The sequence below is a fragment of the Oncorhynchus mykiss genome, chromosome 11 (genome assembly GCF_013265735.2).
Source record: "Oncorhynchus mykiss isolate Arlee chromosome 11, USDA_OmykA_1.1, whole genome shotgun sequence".
Taxonomy (NCBI): domain Eukaryota; kingdom Metazoa; phylum Chordata; class Actinopteri; order Salmoniformes; family Salmonidae; genus Oncorhynchus; species Oncorhynchus mykiss.
Genome location: NC_048575.1, coordinates 10,304,311 through 10,330,017, shown reverse-complemented (window position 1 = coordinate 10,330,017; position 25,707 = coordinate 10,304,311). Strand labels below are relative to the sequence as shown.

General features: G+C 43.2%; 1 protein-coding gene across 5 annotated transcripts in view; it reads right to left on the bottom strand.

The window, feature by feature from the left end:
* Positions 1 to 24,133, bottom strand: part of LOC110535248 (guanine nucleotide-binding protein G(olf) subunit alpha) — a 61,795-nt gene extending 37,662 nt beyond the window's left edge. Inside the window, exons 1-5 of one of the 5 annotated variants that reach the window (XM_036934813.1) lie at positions 23,374 to 24,133; positions 13,532 to 13,604; positions 12,320 to 12,374; positions 12,016 to 12,135; positions 1,647 to 1,744 (exon numbers count right to left, since the gene is read on the bottom strand). In XM_036934813.1, the coding sequence (XP_036790708.1) occupies positions 1,647 to 1,744; positions 12,016 to 12,135; positions 12,320 to 12,374; positions 13,532 to 13,604; positions 23,374 to 23,803 (776 nt within the window). In that variant the 5' untranslated portion in view covers positions 23,804 to 24,133. Of the gene's footprint in view, positions 1 to 1,646; positions 1,745 to 12,015; positions 12,136 to 12,319; positions 12,375 to 13,531; positions 13,605 to 13,841; positions 14,626 to 23,373 lie in introns of those variants that run through there. The other 4 variants (XM_036934814.1, XM_036934815.1, XM_036934816.1 and 1 more) reach the window with 4 other exon arrangements.
* Positions 24,134 to 25,707: the final 1,574 nt, after the last annotated feature.

The window sequence follows — 25,707 nt, the reverse complement described above, 5'->3', positions numbered from 1 at the left end:
ATCATAATTTTGATGTCTTCACTATTATTCTACAACATAGAAAATAGTACAAATAAATTAAAACCCTTGAATGAGTAGGTGTGTCCAAACTTTTGACTGGTACTGTGTACATTCATACATACACAAATAGCCAAAACATTATGTGCCATTAAACTCCCTGAAGAGCACCTCTGAGGACTTGGAAGACTTTGTCAGAGCTCCATGGGTGATTATATATATGAGGTCTAAAAGGCCAATCAGAATGCCCAGGACACATGAGGAGAGTCAACGGAGACGCACCATTGGTTGAGAGAGCAACCAGGGCTGTGATGGGATGGAAATTGCCTCTCAGAGGGAATCCACCTTTCATTAACGAGGAAGCTTGAGTAACACACAATGAATATCCTTACACGTAAAACAACCGGACTGGCTTAATTAAGGTACTTTCAACAACCTCTCCACTAGATTCTTCCAACAGGGGTTGTCACCTGTTACTTGGGGATGAGTAGTTATGCAGAACAATACATGTGTGCCTGCGTGTGTTTTCTTCACGCACCGCTAACCAGAAAAATTATATTGGGGTGGTATGAATTTCAGTCGGTAATTGCCAGCACCCTGAGATGGAACACAAACATTGTTATTTGGACCAAGCCTCCAAGGGATCCACATGTTAAACCCCAGGTAGCGCTACCTTACTGGGGGACATCAATGTGACTGGGTGAAATAGCCTGAAAGCACAGTTACCTCAGTGGAGGGTAAAAGACACGTGTTGTGAACAACGCTAAAAGCCCTCTCCTCTCTTCACCGGGAGCGTGCGTCTCAACATACGGTCTTAAGGGTACTATCTGAACGCAACTGTGCGTGTCTTTTGGTCGTCACAACAGGGCACCTGGCACGTGGGCTTCTGGGGGTTCGGGTTAGCGGACTGCGAGACACGCAACGTCCATGGAGAGATGGAGAGTCCACAGGGATGGGGGAGAGAGGGATATAGGAGGAAAGAGGGATATAGGAGGAAAGAGGGATGGGGGAGAGAGGGATATAGGAGGAAAGAGGGATGGGGGAGAGAGATATAGGAGGAAAGAGGGATGGGGGAGAGATATAGGAGGAAAGAGGGATGGGGGAGTGAGGGATATGGGAGGAAAGAGGGATATAGGAGGAAAGAGGGATATAGGAGGAAAGAGGGATATAGGAGGAAAGAGGGATGGGGGAGAGAGGGATATAGGAGGAAAGAGGGATGGGGAGAGAGGGATATAGGAGGAAAGAGGGATGGGAGAGAGGGATTATAGGAGGAAAGAGGGATGGGGGAGAGGGAGAGGGATATAGGAGGAAAGAGGGATGGGGGAGAGGGATATAGGAGGAAAGGATGGAGTTTGAGAAAGAGGGAGGAATGGAAAGAGAAAGAGGGATGGGGAGGGAGGTATAGGAATGGAAAGAGAAAGAGGGATGGGAGGGAGGTATAGGAATGGAAAGAGAAAGGGGAATGGAGAGCGATAAAGGGATAGGACAGAGGGAGAAAATGGACAGGGAGGAAGAGAGAAGGGTGGAGAGGGGCGTTGGGGAGAGAAGGGCAGAGAGGAGAAAGGGGAATGGGAAAAGAATGGCGAGAGTGGAAGAGAGAGATGTGGAGGAAGGGAGGGCACGAGGGTTGGGGCCCAGGGGGTACTCACTACTGTGCGCAGTCGATGAGCTGGTACTCGTTGGAGCGCTCGAAGCAAGCCTTCACGCCTTCATCGTCCCACAGCTGCTTGGCATGCTCAAAGAACTCCTGTTGTTCATGAAAGAGAATGAGAGAGAGAGAGAGAGAGAGACAGAGACACACAGAGAGAGAGAGAGAGAGAGAGAGAGAGAGAGAGAGAGAGAGAGAGAGAGAGAGACACACAGAGAGAGAGAGAGAGAGAGAGAGAGAGAGAGAGAGAGAGAGAGAGAGAGAGAGAGAGAGAGAGAGAGAGAGAGAGAGAGAGAGAGAGAGAGAGAGAGAGAGAGAGAGAGAGAGAGAGAGAGACAGGGTTAGGAGAAGGAGAGACACGTGACAGCTCAGGGAGCACGGCGTCTTCAACAGGAGCTTTGGTTTCAGACAAGAGAGACAACTTGTCATCACGTTGGCTTTGCTGTACATTTGCATGATAGATGAAAGTACATTTGATGCGAGTGTCCTCTGTAGCAGCATGGTAGACAATCAGTGTACATTACTCAGGTGGTGCAGCAGGTGAACTGACTGGTCCTATAGGATGAGAAGTACAACTACGGTGGAAAACGTCTGATTCATTCACGACGTCAACACAAAAAAACAAGAGTAAGGGGAAATTATACCCTTCCCTGAGAATGAACATCCCCATAAATACCTGTTCAATGATAGACTGCTCTTCCACTCACTTGCCTGTGTAGTGGAGGAGGGTGGGAAGGGGACTTGTTTCATATGAGGTCCGGGCTAATCTAACATGGCAGCGGTGTCTTCTAGACAGTCACAGACACACCAATAGAAAAAGGTTCACTTTAAAAAGCCCAACTGAGAAAGACGTGACAATATAAAGCTGAACGTTTAGGGACCAACCAGCACTAAAATACAAAATACTTTTTTTTGATGCAACACAAAAAACACACCGTTTGCCGTCTTCTGCCTCAGAAGTATACCAATGGGAAAGAGAGAGGGAGGGAGGGACGAGTGGAGGCAGGAAGGCGAAGAGAGAAGAGAGGGAGTGAGGTTCTGAGAAAGAGAAGACTTGTTTTCCTACCCGCTTGTTCCTTAGAGAGAGCCGAGAGCTGGGTTTACAATAATTAGTCCCCCGGTGGGGTCATCGCATAATAACCACAATACAGGCAAACAAATGGCAACAGAGATGCAAAACAAACTCAGATGCTAAAGTCGCTAACGCCGATGCAACAAGGCCTTGAGTGAAGTTTGAACAACCTTGTAAATGGCAGCTTGTTTCACGATTCAGCTAAACAGTCTGCGCTGAACTATTGTGTAGTATCGACCGTGTATCTATTGTCAAAAAACGTGTCAACCATTTTCTAGAAACAAAAACACAGTAGGAGGCCATTTACTCATTTTGACAGGTTACTTTTTTACTTTCACACCTCAATTACTACCATCAGAAAAACAATTCCTCCACACACTAATGGGCAAAATATGCAAGATAGTTCATGGTAATAACCTACACCTCAAAACTACATCTTAATAAGCTTCATTTAACAGGTTTACTGTGAATGTCTCCCTTCACACACTGAAATCCAGCTGTGTCTATGAGCACAACCGCACCTCTCAGACTTCCTCTTTGCTCCCATTAGTTACAGGTGACATTTTGATGCACCGAGTCAGGATCTCTCTCTCTCCACATGCAAAGCAGAGTGCGTCTGCATGCCAGGGCAGTTTCCTGGCCAAGGCTGATGATCTCACCGCGAGAACAGGAAGTCGCTAAGCGGAGAGGAGGACACAGAGACAGTTCATCTGCCCGTATCAGCCCAGACGCTGCTGTACTATGTGTTTACAGGGAGAATGGAGAAGATATGGGGATGTTGCTTTAACGTGTGCCATGTTACTACGTTACAATAACACTGAGCCAGGTCCTGTCGGTCTCATGACTGAGGAAAATCGGATGTTTTTCCCCCATATGAGTCATTACTTGCACTGTTGTCGACTCAACCTAATACTGTCAGTATCACAGGGATTGCAATGAGGGTGCTCTAGAACGTTCTATAACGACTGACAAGCACACAGCCTATAATTTTCTACAATTTTGTCCCCCAAAAAATTGGCTAAGAAAGTTAATTAATTGTGGAGTGCAAAAAGGAGGTACCCAGTCTACTGAAATCCACAATAATAAAGTGAAATTCACAACTATGAACCAGTTTCAATTCCTGAAAAAAAAAAAAAAAAAAAACTGTAGAGAACCTATGTACCCTATTTGACAGGCAGCCTATCACCGGGATGGGGAATACTAAAGCAGCCCTGTGAGACCCCACAGTCAAAACTCACAGGGCCCAACATTGAGCCCTGGGGAGCACCTGGTGACACAAAAACACATAAACAAAACACTGAAGCCCATTAGGAGCCCTTCCATTAAACCAGCACGTCCTTTACTGAACCTAAGCCTTCATTAGTGATGCGGCGAAGAGAAGATGGGTTAGAAACAACTAGCCCATGGGCCTGTGGCTAATGACGTCCCTGGCTGCTTTTCGGGCATCCTCCAGTCCCTCCACACCGCTACCAGTGCGATCACCTCAGACTCCCTGGGCACACTCACCCACCCCTGGGTATCAACGCTATCCCTTGTATACCCACCATTGGACCAGAGAGGGAGATTGTGCTAGGATACCGCTGTCTTTAGTGCCACAACACAGGGTCAATCTATGGCGGATGTGACTGTTAGTCGTTAGGGCCACAGTAATGTCCAGGTGATGGGTGACATCACAGTCATGTAAAGGCCATGTTCAGGATGGTCTGATACCGGACCTAGAACACAAGGAGGTTGTGGACGTTCAGCTCAAAACAACTGTGTGTGTGTGTGTATGTATGTGTGTGTGTGTGTGTGTGTGTGTGTGTGGTGTGTGTGTGTGTGTATATATGTGTGTGTGGTGTGTGTGTGTGTGTGTGTGTGTGTAGGGAGGGAGGGAATTCTTCCTGTGTCTTCTGCAACACGGTTGTGTTATGGTAACCACAGACAAATGAAAAGACAAAGTTCTGGTGAGACGACATTCTCAGTCACGTGTAAAGAGTAATCAACTCACTCAATGAAGCCCTTTGGGTAGCCTGCCTGTCAGCTATGGTTTTTCTGTCACTAAATGCTCCAGGGTTTCAGTTTGTGCATGTGGATACATATTCCATAAACCGTGAATGCAGCGATATCCACATTGTTATTCATGGTCATCCCTTTTTGAATACAATGGTTCATCAAGTTTATGAGAACAACATCAAACATGAAGTCCCATGAACGATCCCCTTGAATGTATTTCGGCTTAGAAACCAAGTTGGCGAATACAATGAGACAAAGGATTCTTAGATATATTTTCTAAGTCATTTTACAGAGCCGGCGTTTCTGGCCCAGGTATAGCTTTACTGTCATACATAAGGCTAGGATGAGTCATCAACAAAACTAATAGTTCTCGAACACACACACACACACACACACACACACCATCAGACAAGATCGTCAGGGGAGACACAGCGCTGGTCACAACGCCAGTGAGGCGTGATCCTGCGTCTCTCAGCTACATCCTGTTACACTTCAAAACCTCCCTTCCTGTCAAACACACACAACCACACACAAAACCACACACACCACCACAACCACACACACACACACACACACACACAACCACAGACACAGACACACACTTTCTGGTCGAAAAACATAAGCAAATCTGTCTGACTGCCTGCCTGTCTGCATGACTCCCTGCAAGTCTGTTTGTCTGTCTGTCTGACTGACTGACTGCCTGCAAGTCTGTTTGTCTGTGTCGGTCTGTCTGACTGACTGCCTGACTGTCTGTGCCATGCCATGCCGTAGAGTCGACTAATCTGGTCTAAATCTCTGCTGTTAGGAAATGGTGATGCAGCCCAGAGCAAATGAGCCCCAGACAAAGGATTCACAGAAAGAGATCGAGAAAGCGAGAGAGATATAGTGAAAGAACAAGTGAGACAAGAGAGTAAGAAAGAAAAAGAAAGAAAGAAAATCTGGTCGTGTTACCAATTCTGCTGTATTACTTTGTCACTGGCTGACAAAGAGAAGAATGGACCTGAATGTATTGAAATCTCAGCCTGACAATAAACACCCCATAGCCCAAAAAAGTTCACAAACATGTCACACGGCATTTCAGGGAACCTTCTTAGAACTAAAACAGATAAATATCGGATTCATCTGCAATTATCAATGGTCTATTTTGGTTTAAGGATGTTTGGGTGGGGGAGACAGTTACACAGTAGTATTCAGTGTATTCAACAAGCATTACAAAACATCATTGCGGAGGTCTGTCTGAAGGGCGGGCTTATCCAGACAAGACTGGAGGTCTGCGACTCAAATTATAATTTTTAAATGTTTTATTTTATTTAACTAGGCAAGTCAGTTAAGAACTAATTCTTACTTACAATGACGGCCTAGGAACAGTGAGAACGACAGATTTTTACCTTGTCAGCTCGGGGATTCGATCCTTTCGGTTACTGGCCCAACGCTCTAACCACTAGGCTCCCTGTTTCCCCATTTAATTTGGATTAAATCGGTCTTCATCTTGCTATCAATAGCCTACTAACTAAAACATATGACTGATCTCACTTTGTTTACAAATGCTATGTATGCTATGCCGGCCAAATGAAGTCACAGAGAGGCAGACTACTCCATACTGCAGTGTATGGTGTTAATCCCGTCCACTATCCAACCCTGTCCCCTACACTCTGGTGGGTTCGTCCATTATCCAACCCTGTCCCCTACCAACCCTGTCCCCTACACTCTGGTGGGTTCATCCATTATCCAACCCTGTCCCCTACACTCTGGTGGGTTCGTCCATTATCCAACCCTGTCCCCTACATTCTGGTGGGTTCGTCCACCCTTCAACCCCTTCCCCTACATTCTGGTGGGTTCGTCCACCCTTCAACCCTGTCCCCTACATTCTGGTGGGTTCGTCCATTATCCAACCCTGTCCCCTACACTCTGGTGGGTTCGTCCACCCTTCAACCCTGTCCCCTACATTCTGGTGGGTTCGTCCATTATCCAACCCTGTCCCCTACACTCTGGTGGGTTCGTCCACCCTTCAACCCTGTCCCCTACATTCTGGTGGGTTCGTCCATTATCCAACCCTGTCCCCTACACTCTGGTGGGTTCGTCCACCCTTCAACCCTGTCCCCTACATTCTGGTGGGTTCGTCCATTATCCAACCCTGTCCCCTACACTCTGGTGGGTTCGTCCACCCTTCAACCCTGTCCCCTACACTCTGGCGGGTTCGTCCACCCTTCAACCCTGTCCCCTACACTCTGGCGGGTTCGTCCACCCTTCAACCCTGTCCCCTACACTCGTGGGTTCGTCCATTATCCAACCCTGTCCCCTACACTCTGGTGGGTTCGTCCACCCTTCAACCCTGTCCCCTACACTCTGGCGGGTTCGTCCACCCTTCAACCCTGTCCCCTACACTCTGGCGGGTTCGTCCACCCTTCAACCCTGTCCCCTACACTCTGGCGGGTTCGTCCACCCTTCAACCCTGTCACCTACACTCTGGCGGGTTCGTCCACCCTTCAACCCTGTCCCCTACACTCTGGTGGGTTCGTCCATTATCCAACCCTGTCCCCTACACTCTGGCGGGTTCGTCCATTATCCAACCCTGTCCCCTACACTCTGGCGGGTTCGTCCATTATCCAACCCTGTCCTCTACACTCTGGCGGGTTCGTCCACCCTTCAACCCTGTCCCCTACATTCTGGCGGGTTCGTCCAGCCGTCAAGGTGAAAAAGACTTAAGCGCCAATGGCTTAACAAAGGAGGCCTACTATGATCAAACTGTGTGTGTGTGTGTGTGTGTGTGTGTGTGTGTATATATAAAAAAGCAGGAGACACTCCTCAGGGCTCAGTTTCAGGGAGGCTCATGACACAGTGTGAATAAAGGCAGTTTACTGCCTCTAACGGAGGGGCCCATGAAAGAGAGCAACCGGGACGTTGTGCACATAACTTACGGTTCCTTAACCGTTTCATACCTACGGCCTTACACCGCGCTCTCACCATATTGGCCAAACCTTATTAATCCAATGTACTGACATTTCTGTAGTTGTCTCAGATAAATGTCTGCATTGGTAACTGCCGTCATTTACATGAGATATTAACAGGAGTGTGTGTTTTATATAATTGATTGTTACAGCTTAATACCGGCATCTGGCATCAATAGTTTACATATAATAGATAGACACAAGTAGATTAAATGTTTGAAGGAATAGTTGTGATGTTGCATATTGAAGTGTGAAACGTCAGCTTTGGGCAGATGAAAAAAAAGGCCTAGTAAAACGGAACACATGAGAATGTACTGGAGCCAAGTGGCAGGCCCCAAAACAATCTAAGATTATTATAGTCTAGCCGCTACTGGCACCATGTCAAGAAATCCTGGAATGGATGAAAAAAAATATATGTATGCTCTTCAATTATGTAACCACAATCAACTGCCGATGCATTGTTTTAAAGCCCAGTGTTTTAAGACCAAGGGTATGTCATCTACTGCCAATATAAGCATTGAGCCAAGGCAGCAGCAACACGAGCCATATATTTTGCCATATTTATTTTAGCCTAAAAAATGGCCAAGCAATCTCTGAAAAACGAGATAGACATAAAGACACTTTCACTCTGTTTGTCATGCTGCATGATAAACTGGTTGTGATTATCAATTACCAGCGAGTGCAGGTGGGTAGTGATTAAAGCATATGGTTTGAAACTCTGCTTGTTATTGTTTTAATAATCCGAAGGGAACCATTTTGTGTGTGTGTGTGTGTGTGTCTCTCTCTCACTCGTTCTCTCTCGTGGGCATGGTGCATGAAGTTGAGGGCATAATTTCATTAATTCAAGTGAAATTCAACAAAACGTGAGGTTAAACAAACCCATTTGCTAAACAACTTAAACACTGTACAAGTGCTCTTAGAAATTCCCTTTTTTTTTTTTGCAACGTTAACAAGTTACACATGCAGGCGGCAATTGGATGATACAAATCTACATTTGCCTCCAGGTAGCATAGCATGGCAGCAAAGGTATCACATCAAATGTTAAATCGTCAGCGGAGGCCAAGGCTAAAAGTTATTCTTTGTCATGTTTTCTATACGGTTTGTGGGGAAGTTGCCTTTTGAAATCTCCGCTGTGGTAGACAAAGGGTGTTTTGAGTCCCGGCAGAAACAGGGCCTTACATGTGACATAGGAGGCCATACATGAAACACGGACCTGCTTTAGAGGAAAATGTGAATTTGTTTGAATGCTGTGAGGGCCTCTCTTTGTCCACATGTCTGAGCCACTAGCCAGCTGGTTTACTAACAGAAATCGATGTGCCTTTACATAATAGGCCTAATTAAATGAAACCTATGTTGCAGCCAAAACATCTACTGCTTCTACTGTCCATCTTTGACCGACTGGTATACAGTATGGACCGCCACTAGTATGAATACACAGACGAACGGATACAGGACAGATACCGCCAACAACTGGGCAAAACCAGAGACAATAGGACTAATTCAACTAATTAAAGAAAGACAAAAAAATAAGTAATTCATTAATTTACATCTAATTAGTTTGAACATTAAAGCAAAAGCACCAGATCTAACTCAAAACAACATTAAGGGAGGATATTTTCGCACACAACGCAATAAACTTCATGTACCACTACTTCTTAGAGTGATCCCTTATCAAAAGCTCATTTTAAAAACATTCTGCACAGTGGAAACGGAGGCTCATACGTCACAGATATTCTCATCTCGGGGTCAAATAAAGTTTTGAAAGTCCCATATTCCATGTTTGTGGTCCACTCACAAATCAGTGTTTACTATTAGCATTCCACTGTCAACATCACAACAACCTCCATCAGCGCTTGCAGAGTACACAGCTAAAAGCATTAGATAACAGAGTATCAACAAACCCTTATTCTCATCATCGTTTCATGTCGTCTGCAGCGTCGCTGACCCAACACAGGGAATCTGAGACACTAAAAGAATCGACTGTTTGGAATCTTTCGTAACACCTCGGCACAAACAGACCAACGCTTTGTCTGCCTTGCCTTGACCCACTGCACTCAGAAAAGGCATCAAACAATTCCTTATGAGGGAGAAGGGACGGCTTTGATTTAAATTTCTAACGATGCGCTCCCCCAAACTCCGCCCTCCCCCCAAAAAAGAAAATGAGGTTACTAAAAGCTTTTTTTAGCAAGCCGACTAATCATGTAACAGTTGATTAGTATTTATCTAGTCCAACAGATGTGTCCAGATTGTGCACTGGGCCAGCTTACCCTTATTCACTGTCTGAAAAAACAAGGTTCCTGATTGGAGCAAAGTTTTGGGCCTATGTCTGATTTTGTGGACATTCCAATGGGAGAAAAAAAAGAACAAAGCCCAACAGCCAATAGGAACTCTTACAGGGTACATACTTTGTAGATACACTATATATACACAAAAGTATGTGGACACCCCTTCAAAATTAGTGGTTTCGGCTATTTCAGCCACACCCGTTGCTGACAGGTGTATAACATCGAGCACACAGCCATGCAATCTCCGTAGACAAACATTGGCAATTGAATGGCCTTACTGAAGAGCTCAGTGACTTTCAATGTGTCACCGTCATAGGATGCCATTTTTCCAACAACATTTTGTCAAACTTCTGCCAAACTAGAGCTGTCCCGGTCAACTGTAAGTGCTGTTACTGTGAAGTGGAAACATCTAGGAGCAACAACGGCTCAGACGCGAAGTGGTAGACCACACAAGCTCAAAGAACGAGACCACTGATTGCCGAACTGTGGAGTGTAAATATCGTCTGTCCTCGGTTGTAACACTCACTACCGAGTTCCAAACTGCCTCAGGAAGCAACGTCAGTGCAAGACTTCGTCGCGAACTACATGAAATGGATTTCCATGGCAGATGCCAAATGTGGGCTGGAGTGGCGTAAACCTTGCCGCCATAGGACGCTTGCAGCAGTGAAAACACGTTCTCTGGAGTGATGAATCACGCGTCACCAACTGGCTGTCCAATGGACTAATCTGGGTTTGGCAGAGGTCAGGAGAATGCTACCTGCCTGAAGCCATAGTGCCAACTGTAAAGTTTGGTGGGAGGAGGAATAATAGTCTCAGTCTGTTTTTCATGGTTTGGGCTACGCCCGTTAGTTCCAGTGCAGGAAAATCTTAACACTATAGCATACGGCAATTCTGTGCTTCTAACTTTGTGGCAACAGTTTGGGGAAGGCCCTTTCCCGTTTCAGCATGACAATGCCTCCATGCACAAAGCAAGGTCCATACAGAAATGGTTTGTCAAGATCGCTGTGGAAGAACTTTGGGGAAGGATTGGAACGCCGACTGTGAGCCAGGCCTAATCGCCCAACACCAGTGCGGACCTCACTAATGCTCTTGTGGCTGAATGGACGCAAGTCCCCTCAGCAATGTTTCAACATCTAGTGGAAAGCCTTCCCAGAAGAGTGGAGGCTGTTATAACAGCAAAGGGGGGACCAACTCCATATTAATGCCCATGATTTTGGAATCAGATCTTTGACGAGCAGGCGTCTACATCGTTTTTGGTCATGTAGTGTATATTTCCAGGCAGTCAAATATAGCAAAGCATATGTTTTATTGTGTACTCATAAAATTCTATTCATAGCTGGGAGATATCACTGGAAGCAAACACCAGAAGTAATGACATCTATTTGCCCACGTCAGGCCCTTTCAATCAAATCCAAAGTAAAGAAATCATCTAAGGTAATTCCACTGTGGCTTACTACTGGGTGTTTGCAGAACGTGTTGCAGAGCTCAGGTAATCATACATATTTCACAATTTAATAAAGCATTTACAACTTTTTTAAAATATACCCTGCCATGGTTCATTCATTTCTAAATTGCCTAATCATATAGCTTATGTCCCAGTAGGTGATGGTTTTGAATGGACTCTTATCCTTTGTATGTAGGATCTGAACATTTCTCAGAACAAATGTAAAATCCCTCGCTTCTCGTTGTTTCCTCCAAGAAGAAATTGCAAATGGAGCTAGTGGACACTAGTGAATGTGGCATTTTTTTTTTTTTTGATAACTGCTATTTCAGTATAAGCTTGCATAACTTTTTTTCATAGTCACCGTATGTTTGGCATCAGCATTTAAACAGACTCCACTTTGAACAACCTGACTACAAATAGACTTAGACATTATTTGTATTTGATTGTACTCTGAATGTATAAATTCAATCAGAGTTGGATACACTACGAATCTATGAATAGCAAAGACCTGATCAATGCATTGAGGTTGCTTCTCAGGGCATAACTAACAAGCTGTAAAGATCTCTCTCGCTCTATGTATGCATGTATGTACAGATCAGTCAGTTTGACAGACGGTCGCCCCTTACCTCTGTGTAGTCGAAGTCCGAGAGAGGTGCTATACTTTTGATGTAGTCAATTCTGGACTCGTTCGCTGGGTTACCTATTGGAACTGGGGGTATTAACGTGCTCATCGCCGAAACTACCGTCTACAAAGCAGATAAAAACAAAAACACAGACATCAAGCCGGACACATGGGGAAAAGCCAGTCTATCAGTCAAATGGGATTGCAGGAAACAAATCTCAGAGGGTGTGACCATGTACATTATATCATACAAATCTCAGCACATCATATTTTTTATTTGAGTAGGCTACATACAGCCTACAACTTACCACAATGGCATCCTTCACATTTTTCCGGATGTCCAGAACCTTCTGTTTTTTTTCTCTGGGTGGAGAAACAACATATACAACATATAATATAGAATTAGGACTGTTAGGCATTAATGAATAGTGGAAAAGTGATCACTGGATTCATGAAAGGAATCTTTATGCTGTCCTGTAGAAAGAAGAGGATGTCTCACAAGACCACTAATGCAAACCATCAGAGGCCATAATAGGTTGTTTGGTCATACTTACCATGTGTAAACTAACAGTAATTGTGTAATGTGCTAAAATATTATTTGAAAGTTTACTTTTTGATACTATTACAATAGCCTCCCACTGGGCACAGACAATATTTAAACGTCTGTTCAACGTTGGTTCAACTTCATTTTGAAACAAGTTGATTCAGTGGGCTGTTAGCACTAGACCAATATTCAGAGAGATTTGTCCCATTCAGCAACAAAAGTGGATGGACATTAAGCAGACTGTATGTATCTTGGTCCATTTGCTGAAATAATATCAAAGATTTTATTACATATATAAATAGGGGAGAGATTTTCAAAAAACTTATTAATTAGACCTCTACAGAATACTATACTACAATGCAACCAAATCAAACGATAATGTAACCAAGTCTTGATCGGATATTATACGCCATTGAACGGCTTACAGATACATTGTTTCAGCATCGTTGTAAAATACCACTGCACACGTTACTTTTGTATAACGTTTAACATCGTTGTAAAATACCACTGCACACGTTACTTTTGTATAACGTTTAACATCGTTGTAAAATACCACTGCACACGTTACTTTTGTATAACGGTTTTTTCAGCCAATGAATTCAGTTTTTAGATGTTTTTTTTGTTGGCTTGCGCATTATAATGTAATAGCAACTAACATTTATCTGGCAGTGTTTTGGCACACAGAATATGACGTCTTTATCTCTGTGACAGCTATTAGAAATCAGTTGGACATAGCAGGCTGGTCGCCATGCTGTTGTTATAACCTTTGGGCCCGATGACTCCCGATGGACACTGCAGTGCTACAGCGCAAAGAAACGTCTAGCCAACACTCGGTCATTTTCTTCTCTCGCATGGAACAAATTGAAATGACCACAATAAAACATACTCTAATACACAACAGTATCCACATAGAATAGGAATACGTCAACATTTGGAACGTAAATGCGGTCAAATATATGAAATAACGTGTACTTACTCTGCGTTAAAGCCATTGACGTGCAGAATCCGCATCTGCTTGACAATCGTGCTTTTCCCAGACTCTCCAGCCCCTTCGACATAAAACACAGATCTAGCATAAGGACCTGGAGCTATCACTAAAATATAAAATATACTTGGGTGCCGCATATGCTGGTGTTTAAAATCCATGAGAATTAGGCTACAGTCCATTTGAAGATTCAGTCAGCGCTCGCGTGCGAGACCTGTCAACGTATGTGGGCTGGGGTGCGAATCCCTGAAAACATACATGATACATATATCATTTATCAAATCCACCTTCTGGACCTTACCCAATAAAAGCAGTCGATGTGTGGCTTTATATGCTTGTCTTTCCTTTTGTAATTGTTTCTCTATTTTTTTATTCGCTTCTCTTTGTGCCTTTTCATCGATGCGTTGATCTTCAGTCTTGCTGTTGCCCAAACAACCCATCTTCCGCTGACCTCTTCTCGTAAACAGAAAGTATAAAATAACAGCTAATATAAATCCTTCTTTCAATATAAAATGAGAACAAATGGGGCGATAAATCCGTGCGCCACTTCTCCGTCGCTCAGAGAAAAACCTTCCCGTTACAATTTCGTTTTAACCCCTTGTCAAACCCAATCCAGTAGATTCAGTCGATTCTAATAAATATGTGCATCATAAATAGAATAAAAATATACATTAATTTCATAAATATGCAAAGAGTGGAGCGGGGCTGAATCTGGAAGCCAGCCAACTGCTCCTCTCTCTCGCTCCTGCTTCCCACTCTATATTTTTCCTTTCTAAAATGCTGTTTGTGTTTCTGTCTTTTTAACTCAGCACTGCCTCTCTCTGTAGCACCAGGAAGTCACACAGAACCGAAAAAGAAACACCTCAAAGCGCGCGCCACCATACCAGTGTTTGAATATCCAGTTTAACAACAAACAAAAAAATCATCGACGATCTTATCTTGATTTTTACCGGTAGAACAAACAAAAAGAACAGGCTACGTTAATCTAGTAAATGTGCGGCAAAAGCTTTCTCTTCAAAAGGATGGGGGCCCCAGAGAAAGTTAAGACTACCCGTTGATATGATTTCTAGATGTGCCTTCCTCTCTCTGTTATAGAGGGGCATTGGCTTCACTTTAGTTCTTTAATGGGCGGGTCTATATATTATGTTAATGTTATAATGTATTTACATATAGCCTACATATTTACACTAATAAAAACATTGGCTACAATAACACGAGAATAATTCAAAGCCTTGTTGAATGTATTGAAAGCTCTCTAATGGCCCATCTGATAGCCTATATAGTTTCCAAAAACGTGTTTATATTGGTCTTATTATTGAATAGGCTACCTAGAATAGAAGATGCACCAGACAGACACTTGATGGCGTTTTCCACAAATAGTTTCCCTTATACACTTGACGCGCGTAAATCATTTCACTGGTGCCCGCAAACACCGGTAAATGGAGCTAAACTAGAGCGCGCGACCAGACAGGTCTGCACACTATACAGAAGCCCTACCCTATTGCAGTCGTAATTTCAAATGGTTAAATTAACTCACGTTTTTTCGTCTCTTTTTTTTACCCAACTTTTAACCTAAATCCAATGGCATGGCGCATTTTTCTGTTGTTGATTTCACTTTAAATTCAAGTTAGTTGACAACTCAACCAAATGTCAATCACAACTATACCTTGACATTTATGCCCAGCGGGAAGGGTTATGGAAAGGGTATAGGTAGGGGATAAGGTTAGCGATTAGGGTAGGGACGTCCCAAGGATCCTTGTTATTACTAAGCCGCACACCACACAAACCATATTGAAATTACGAGACCAAATGATAACATAGTTGCAAAATCTGAACAAATAAGAACAAAACAAGTATAGTTGGCTGCTACTCAAAGTTCTCTGAACTTGGCATAGGCCTCCTATATCCTACTACTGTATATGCTCTTCAATCTGTAGCAAAACAAAATGTCAAACTATAATAAATAGTAAAGAATGTAAAGGTTGACTATAACAGAAAAGCACCTCAACCTTTGAGGGAAAAAAAATACATAATGCAAATATATCCAAACAAGTTGGAGTTTGCATATCAGTGTCTATGTCCTAGCAGATATCCATGTAGTGAGTGAGAGCCCAAGACAACCTCCCAATATGATAGGATGGAGGAGCTTTCTGGGTCATTTTAAAGGTAGGCTGGATGAACAGACAAATGTTCTGACAACCAATAAAAGCCATCCTCAAAGGAAAGCAATTGTTGGGGAAATGAATCACTAATGAAGTCCTTTCAAACCCCAATAAAATGTAGTGAACTAATTGAAAACGATTGATTGATTTCCAAAACGTCAAAAACAGAATTCAGACCTCACATCAAAACATGGATTATACCAAAAGTAGTGTGAGGAAAACGGTCAACCGTGAGACCAGATGGTTATCTGTAGTGACGTGTCACTAGCGAGAACATTATAGCCTCCAGAACAATTGAAAGATTTTCCAGTACCAAAAAAAATTATAATATGAAAACAAGATGCAAATGTGATCTTATAGGGTGAGTTGACCAGTGTATGGCTCCTCTGGATGCAAATGTAGTCTGCTGAGCTTCCTAACTGTTAATGTGTGTTGGTTGAGTGCACTGTTGAGATGTATTCAGAAGTTAGTCATGAACTACCTGTCTCCCTACAGTGGCCATGGGGAGTAAAGACAATCTTAGCTGTCTCTCATTTTGTTTTTTTGTCACCTTTTTCGATACAACTATGTGAGCTACAAGTTCTGTGTGCCCAAGTTCTTTTCCTGTTTGATACAAGGTAAGTAACAAAACACATCTATTTAATGCTAGTGTCAATGCAAATTAGCAAATTGCATGTTGTCTTACATTGGTCTTTGTCTCCCTCTTGTGGTTTTCTTGAATACTACACTTCAATGTGTGTGCATGCATGATGACAATATGCATTTACAAGGGAATGGTCAAGAAAAACAGGGGTCCTTTACTAGAGAGCCATGACTGTATGACTTCCCCCCCCCCCCTCCTCCTTGTTCACTGGATAAAAATGTACTGGGTATGAGGTTGATATATGTTCAGGTCATAGCCTACCTTAGACTAGAAAACAGGTTTCCAGTCTATCTTTAGTCAGGTGCACTCATTCCGTTTCCAGTGAGTACACAGAGATGGTTAGAGATTAAGAAGATGTCTGGAATGCTAACCAGTTCTAAAAGTCATCCATATGAGATTCCCAACAGGCCCAGTACAGGGTCATATTCTTTGGGCACCAAATGGAAGAAAACGTCTTGAAACTTGGACTTAACCAAAATTTGCGTTACTTATTGGACTTCTTTTCCCAAAACACTTCGCTACGGTGTGCCCTACTGAACTCGACCAAGGAGATCTGCAGGTTACTATTTATCAGGTAAACTTGCAAATTGCAAAAGCGAGTTGAGAGTGCATCTACGAGAAGAGCAGTCTGTCAGCAGGCTAAGAACAGGGCGGTCTGTCAGCAGGCTAAGAACAGGGCGGTCTATCAGCAGGCTAAGAACAGGGCGGTCTGTCAGCAGGCTAAGAACAGGGCAGTCTGTCAGCAGGCTAAGAACAGGGCGGTCTGTCAGTAGGCTAAGAACAGGGCGGTCTGTCAACAGACTAAAAACAGGGCAGTCTGTCAGTAGGCTAAAAACAGTGCAGTGTCAGTAGGCTAAAAACAGTGCGGCCTGTCAGTAGGCTAAAAACAGTGCGGCCTGTCAGTAGGCTAAAAACAGTGCGGTCTGTCAGTAGGCTAAAAACAGTGCGGTCTGTCAGTAGGCTAAAAACAGTGCGGTCTGTCAGTAGGCTAAAAACAGTGCGGTCTGTCAGTAGGCTAAAAACAGTGCGGTCTGTCAGTAGGCTAAAAACAGTGCGGTCTGTCAGTAGGCTAAAAACAGTGCGGTCTGTCAGTAGGCTAAAAACAGTGCGGTCTGTCAGTAGGCTAAAAACAGTGCGGTCTGTCAGTAGGCTAAAAACAGTGCGGTCTGTCAGTAGGCTAAAAACAGTGCAGTCTGTCAGTAGGCTAAAAACAGTGTGGTCTGTCAGTAGGCTAAAAACAGTGCAGTCTGTCAGTAGGCTAAAAACAGTGCAGTCTGTCAGTAGGCTAAAAACAGTGCAGTCTGTCAGTAGGCTAAAAACAGTGCGGTCTGTCAGTAGGCTAGTGGCCAAAATGAGTGAGTTTGGGATATTACTGTCCTTTGTCACACATTCCTGGTGTGTGATCTTTCGTTTTGTTTTTTTGTTCGAGATGAACTTTCAAATCCCACTGGACAGCCCCGGGCTAGTATCCGCAGGACGGTGGGGCCCAATTTAGAAAGCGAGAGTAAAAATATGGCCAGAAAACAGGACGCACATTTTCTCCCCAGATAATGGTAGGTGTAAGAGAGGTCTGATGAGGTCATCACCACCACTGTCTGGCCAGAGTTGGACACAGGACTGAGCAAGTGAAACCATTCCCAGGAATGACATATCTTTACAAACGGCACACCATAATTAAGTCACCTTGACTTGAACCCTTTGTAGAAAGAGCTACATGTCGTGGTAATTATGTATCGGATGTCATAAATATATCTGGATGCTGGACTGGTATCAGCTTTTAAACAGTTGGAAATAAGCCAAGGTTTAACGATAACCAATTTGCTGACCTCGTGACATTTTATCTGATGAGTCAGTTGACAAACACAAAAATGCCCCCCCTCCCCCCCAAAATGAAATCTGTTACATCACTATTATAAAAGCAATAACTTATGTCTCCAGTTAAGTGTAACCAGCAGACGTTTGGCTACTGACTTTGGCACTCTATATAGTGAATCATATTCTCCGGTTGAGGAAAGTCCCAGGTCAGATCTACTGGTCTAGTGACTGAGGGAGAAAACGGATTAGGGACGTTGCCGTCAAGGAACATTAAAGGATGTTAGAAGAGATCAGTAGTCAGGTTTTTGTCCCAATAACTTGACCAGTGTCTGCTGACCAAAATGTAAATAGAATGATAGTCCTATTTTTCCTATTACCAAACAGAGAAATGCCACCAAGGCTTGAACGATGTACAAAAAAATTGAACTAAATTTTCCCAGATTGACTGACTTTCATGTCTTAAAATAATGATGGACTGTTCTGTTTCCCTTTACTTACTTGAGCTGTTCTTGCCATAATATGGATTTGGTCTTTTACCAAATAGGGCAATCTTCTGTATAACAACCATACCTTATCACAACACAACTTATTGGCTCAAACACATTAAGAAGGAAATTCCACAAATTAACTTTTAACAAGGCACACCTGTTAATTGAAATGCATTCCAGGTGACTACCTCACGAAGCTGGTTGAGAGAATGCCAAGAGTGTGCAAAGCTATCATCATCAAGGGGTGGCTACTTTTAAGAATGTCAAATATATATAACACTTTTTTGGTTAATACATGATTCCATATGTGTTACTTTATAGTTTTGATGTATTCACTATTATTCTACAATGTAGAAAATAGTACAAATTAAAAAAAAACCTTGAATGAGTAGGTGTGTCCAAACTTTTGACTGGTACTTTAGATAAAATCTTTTGGGGACATGTTTGGTGTTTTCACACGGCCTGTTCTTACCTCAGAATGATCCTTAATGAATATGACACTTAGGTGAAAATGGGAGGAACAGAACTGATTGGCTACCCTAACCCTGAAGATATCATGTTTTTAAGAGCTCTCTATTGTAGATGTCTTACTCTCTTAGAAGGTTAAATGCAACGTATATGACTTTAGTGTTACATTTTCAAAAGATGGCCGCTATATCCATTCAGGTGAATCACAGCTACTTGAGGGCGTAGGATATTTTCCCACTGACCTCAGAACATTTGCATATTTGGATAGAACCTGAACCTGCTTGAGAGCATCTCTGTTCCATTTCTTGAAATTCCGTAACCCAGATTCTATCTGAATATGGGCTAAAAATAGCCTCCTGGAGTGTCTCCCTCGCTCTATGCCCCTCACTGCTGCTCTGATATGGAATGATAACAGAGCAAAACCTGCCACTTAGCATGCAGAAACCACACAAACTAACATGCACACAGAGACATGTAACACTGTACACATATGTGCACACTTCCCTTTACTGCCTCACAAACTTGCTCCACCACACTCACAGGTTTACACACACGAGTATGTACACACACACCACTTGAACTCAAACTTCCATCTTTATAACTAAGGGATATGTGCTGTATGAATAATCAATGAACATATGGTGCTCTACGGTAAAGCCTTCCCCTCTATCTCTTATCATTGGCCATCCCAGAAATTAAACATCCCAATACCTGAAAACGTGGCTGCCGTAATCAGGCCATGAGATGGGGAAGGGTTTATGGGACGGACCGGCTGCAAAAATAGCACAGACTTTGGACTATTCCCACTTGCTTCTATATATGGCAACTTGACACAAGGATGGACCTCACTCTCAATAAAACAGGATATCATAAGATGGGATGAGACATGCGTACAGTAGAAGAATTAGGAGTTGTTGGTCAAGGAGAGAATAGAACTAATCCTAATCATCTCAGCCCTTATTTGGTTATAGACAACAGTAGCAAAATATAGTATTCATATTTGCAGAATTGTGATACTACCTGCCAGGGCAAGTGTATGCTGTGATCTGGACACGCCTCTCTCTCTCTCTCTCTCTGTGGTGTGTGTGTGTGTGTGTGTGTGTGTGTGTCCAAAATTCTGTCCGTTTTCCCCAGAGGCTGCTTTGGAGGCCTTGGTCCCCCACCTGAAATGACATGTGGGGGTTGAACATTGGTTCAGATGCACATAGGGTAGCCCAGAGATTGGATAGCAGCAAACTAACTACCAACAGGTCACGTACCATTTTCACACTTTTATGCCGACACAAACCATACTGTGATGTTTTCTTTTCACATTGTCCAGTTCCAGCAACTATGGCGAATACATAACCAGGCCTGCACAGTCCAGCTTGGTTTGGCTCAGCTTGGCTCAGTAGTGTGGAAAGGGTTATGTAGCAGATGAGTGTTGGGCATATGATGCCTGCCTGTGCTCCCAATGATGTTTAGCTTCCATCAAGAATGCTGAAATACTTCAGGATGATTGAACGTTACGCAAGAAGATGCTGATTGTCTTTTATGTAATCATTCAAAGAAACTGCCATTGGTAGGTCTAAAACTTAGATTGCCTTTTAATAAAACTAAACTACCGTGGCAAACTGACTGACATTCTAAATAGGATGCCTCCGTGTGACTGTGAATAACGCACTCACTTTTGATTAGAATCAGTGCTGATGCTGTTCTGAATCTGACATGGTCAAAACATTACCTGACTGTTAGCTCCGATCACCTCCGACCTACCTAAACGTTAAATTCCTTAGACTAACACACACCCTGATACCTCTGGTTGCTAGGCGCCAGTCATATAACCCTAAGTGAAGTTGTCACCTTCCTTCGACTTCCCTTCCAAATAAAAAGCAGAGGAATGGTGTCAACTCTAGTGTACTTGTCATTTCGGCAGTAAACTGCTACAGCTTACACTGTATAATAAATAACATGAACTATCATGTGATAGTTGTGAGTGTTATGGTCAGCAAGTATGTTCTGATCTTTACTGCCTGCTGTCAATAAAAATATAATTCTGTCATTGGACAAACAAATTACTTTTTGACTCAAAAACAGCAAATACAGATTGCTACTACCCTCATTTGAAATCTAGACTCCATCTGAGGTTATAAGGGTAACTGACTGACTGATGTTGCAGGACACTTGCTGGTTACATTCACTGGGCCTACTATACTGCTAGTTACCATTGCTAGTTAGGCAGTATTTGATGTGTGCCTCTTGGTCTTTAATAAACTAGATTTTGGAATGCTGAGATACTACCACTGTGACAGTTACACATAATCTGGTCCCAGATCTGTTAGTGCATTCTTGCCAACTCCTATATGATCATTGTCACGTTGAGGCAAGACTTCACAAACAGATCTGGGACCCGGCTAGGTTACACAAGGGGCTGTCATAGTGACATTGTTAGAAAGCACTGATTCCAGGTGGCGCAGTGGTTAAGGGCGCTGTACTGCAGCGCCAGCTGTGCCATCAGAGTCCCTGGGTTCGCTCCCAGGCTCTGTCGTTACCGGCCGCGACCGGGAGGTCCGTGGGGCGACGCACAATTGGCCTAGCGTCGTCCGGGTTAGGGAGGGATTGGTCGGTAGGGATGTCCTTGTCTCATCGCGCACCAGCGACTCCTGTGGCGGGCCGGGCGCAGTGCGCGCTAACCAAGGTTGCCGGGTGCACGGTGTAGCCTCCGACACATTGGTGCGGCTGGCTTCTAGCGCTGTGTTAAGAAGCAGTACGGCTGGTTGGGTTGTGTATCGGAGGACGCATGACATTCAGCCTTCGTCTCTCCCGAGCCCGTACGGGAGTTGTAGCAATGAGACAAGATAGTAGCTACTACAACAATTGGATACCACGAAATTGGGGAGAAAAAAAAAAAAAAAAAGGCACTGATTCCATGCTTGATTTGGAATACATGCGACTGGATGAAAGTATCTGTGTGGATGCATGTGGTAGGCAGAAAATAAACACTTGTGTCTTGTGTTCAACTTTGGTTTTAAATTAAGTTTGAAATACTTTAAAAGTGGCACGTTGTAATCTAGGGCTGGGCGATATATTTAATTAATTTGAATGTATATGTTTTAGCGCAATGTTCCAAATGCCTGTATCGCAAGAATCTAAGTTATTATTTTTGCAATTCTACAAACAATTATATTTTTGGGAGTGGCGGCCCGTCGCTGCTAAATGAATATAGGGGAAACCCTGAGCCTTATATTTAAAAATAATAATAATTTTACTAGGCTTAAGAACAAATTCTTATTTACAATGACAGCCTAGGAACAGTGGGTTAACTGCCTTGTTCAGGGGCGGCAGGTAGCCTAGTGGTTCAAGCATTGGGCCAGTAACCAAGAGGTTGCTAGATTGAATCCCAGAGCTGATAAGGTAAAAATCTGTCATTCTGCCCCTGAACAAGGCAGTTAACCCACTGTTCCTAGGCTGTCATAGTAAATAAGAATTTGTTCTTAACTGACTTGCATAGTTAAATATATATATATATTTTTTTTTAAGAAAGATTTTTACCTTGTCAGCTTGGGAATTTGATCCAGCAACTTTTCAGTTACTGGCCCAATGCTCTAACCACTAGGCTAAACCATATGCATGGTCAATATAAGTCTCTGCTACCTCTTCAGGGTATAATTATGATCTTTAGGAACTAAAAATATTATTTGAAGTTGCTGGGTGAAGTGTTTATTTTCTGTTGCCTCTTGTACAGCATTGGTGCACTGATAACGATTACCCCATTTGCATAATGTAGGCTTGTTACATTTAACTCCAAGTACATCACTGGTAGGCTACATACTTTGAATATAACAGACTCATTCATTGGTAGAGGAGAACTAGTAACCATAAGCCTGGTGACCACGTGTTAGAAAGGGCCCGTGCATTAATTGGACGTTTACCATATCTTGATTGCGCGCGAATTGTGCACAGGGTTGAGAGGTTATCGATATGCGGATACGATAGGCAGAAGCTGCTCACACGTCTATTCTGTTCCATTTGATAGAGCTAATATTGTCAAATCATATCTCATTGGTTTGACTTTGTGGCACGTTGATTGCAGAAGGATAAGATAGCATACCTCATTAGCGTACCCTGCATACAGCCTTCCGTTCGCACCTGACTTAAGTCATGACACCCGAAATGAAATGTTAAATGCGGGAAAAGTTATTTCAGGGCTGAAATGTGATACACAAGAGCACTTGGCTGGTCAATTTATTGGCCCCAACCTTACCATCTCCCACCTACCAAGTAAAAGCAGACGATGAATCTGCTCGTATTCCCGATGTTGCTCCTTCAGAGTTAGATCGATATGTTTACTGACTTTCTTCGCCTGTTTTTTGACCTCCTCCGATAACTTTTTGTCCCTGTTTTTCTGTTTGCTGAGCGTTTTCTGCAGCAATTGCTGTCGCTGGCTGCGGTCTGCTCCCCCACCGCCCCCATTCTGTATGGGCACGCCGTCAGTCATGTCCCCTCGACGGGCATCTCCCGCAAATGGTTTGCCTTTGCCAGGGCCCCTGCGGTGGCACAAACAACGACGGCAAGGTGACATGTCATTATATGCCTCTGTATCCTCGTGATCAAGGTCCTTGGAGCGTAACGGTATGGAGGTGTCCGCCGGCTGCTCGGTATCACCGGGTTCGTCAAGACTAGGACGCAGGCTATAGCACAGTCCCATTGTCGTGTTTGTTCCTTAGTAAAATGGAAACGAATAATTCAGATGAAAATAATACAATTCCTCAAGAGATGATACCTGTCCTCCTGTACTCATTGCGGTATTTCCCCTGTCCTGTGATGTGTGTGGAATTCCAACTGGAGATGTTGTCTAATCACGGTTCTGGACAATTTAGCATTTTGTCCCGTCTGTTAATGACAGTCCGCCCGTAATTGGATCCGCTGAGCTATAATAAGAACTAGAGACATCCTCCAAGATGGCCGACCATTGTTTTCAAGTACTCTACTCATGTTCGCATACGGCGATTCGTGGGGGCTGACATCTTGCTAGTTCCGGTTTCAGGAGCCAATTAGTACATGCGCACTAGCACTAGAGCCAAGCCCAGCTAGAATTTAACGCCTGCATGAACAGGGACTGCATTACTGCGGGGTAGTGGATCCAGTGATGTAGTGCTACATTTTTTAAAAATGTAAATGATGCCATCATTCCCTCAATCAAAGTTTGTACCTACAGATGTAGCCTATTGAACAACATGTCGTTATAGAACAGGGCTCTCCAACCTTGTTCCTGGAGAGCTACCCCACTCAGTACGTGACGTCCATGGACATCGAATTATGGGCGTTATCAGATCCGTCCGTCGTGGCCGCTATTTCCCAAATTGGCTTATGTTTAGTTCATCCGCTAACTTGCTGTGCTCATTGAAAACACGAGATCCATGAAATAACCATTTATTGCATTGCCTATATTGATTACATTATGGTGGCTTAATGGAAATATCCACAGTAAAATAATCTTAAAATAGTATTTATCTTGTTAAATTGTCAGATGTTCTGACAGGCAGAATATGACTGAAAACAACCTGTAATCTTGTGAGTGCACAATTTAAGAACTGAATTTATAACAATTTGAATTGGATATTTTAAACGCCATTTCTTCTTTGACAACGTTACTGCACAAGTTCTAGAGGGACACGCGACGTTGAGCCGTTAGCACCATTTACTCCTCTTACGATCACACAGCCATGCAGCACAGCGACAACTTTAAAACATTTGAGGACAAGCGAGTGTGGGGACTATAAGTACACATTTTTGTCCGAATATTTTTCTAAACATTTTGTAATCTGTTCAGGTCTTCTCTCTGGAATGCAGATGCTAGCTAGCTTTCTGGCTAGCTAATGTTACAACACAGACAGAAGTGGATAGCTAAATATCTAGACTAGATACAAGGCGTGAAAACAGAGCTAGCTGATTTGCTAACTATCTAACGTGCTGTATGGGTTAACTAGCTTTCTAAATAGCTAGATATCATAGTTTGTGAGGGGCATTAATAAGCCACTAAGAAGGGAGATGAGGACAATGAGTTGGCCAAATGTATTTACCTAGATAGCCACAGTTGAAAGCGGAAGTTTACATACACTTTAGCGAAATACATTTAAACTCAGTTTTTCACAATTCCTGACATTTAATCCAAGTAAAAAAAATCCCTGTTTTAGGTCAGTTTGGATCACCACTTTATTTTAAGAATGTAAAATGTCAGAATAATAGTAGAGTGATTTATTTATAGGCTTTTATTTATTTCATCACATTCCCAGTGGGTCAGAAGTTCACACACATTCAATTAGTATTTGGTAGCATTGCCTTTAAATTGTTTAACTTGGGTCAAACGTTTCAGGAAGCCTTCCACAAGCTTAACACAATAATTTGGATGCATTTTGGCCCATCATCCTGACAGAGCTGGTGTAACTGAGTCAGGTTTGTAGGCCTCCTTGCTCGCACATGCTTTTTCAGTTCTGCCCACAAATCTTCTATAGGGTTGAGGTCAGGGCTTTGATGGCCACTCCAATAACTTGACTTTGTTGTCCTTAAGCCATTTTGCCACAACTTTGGATGTATGCATGGGGTCATTGT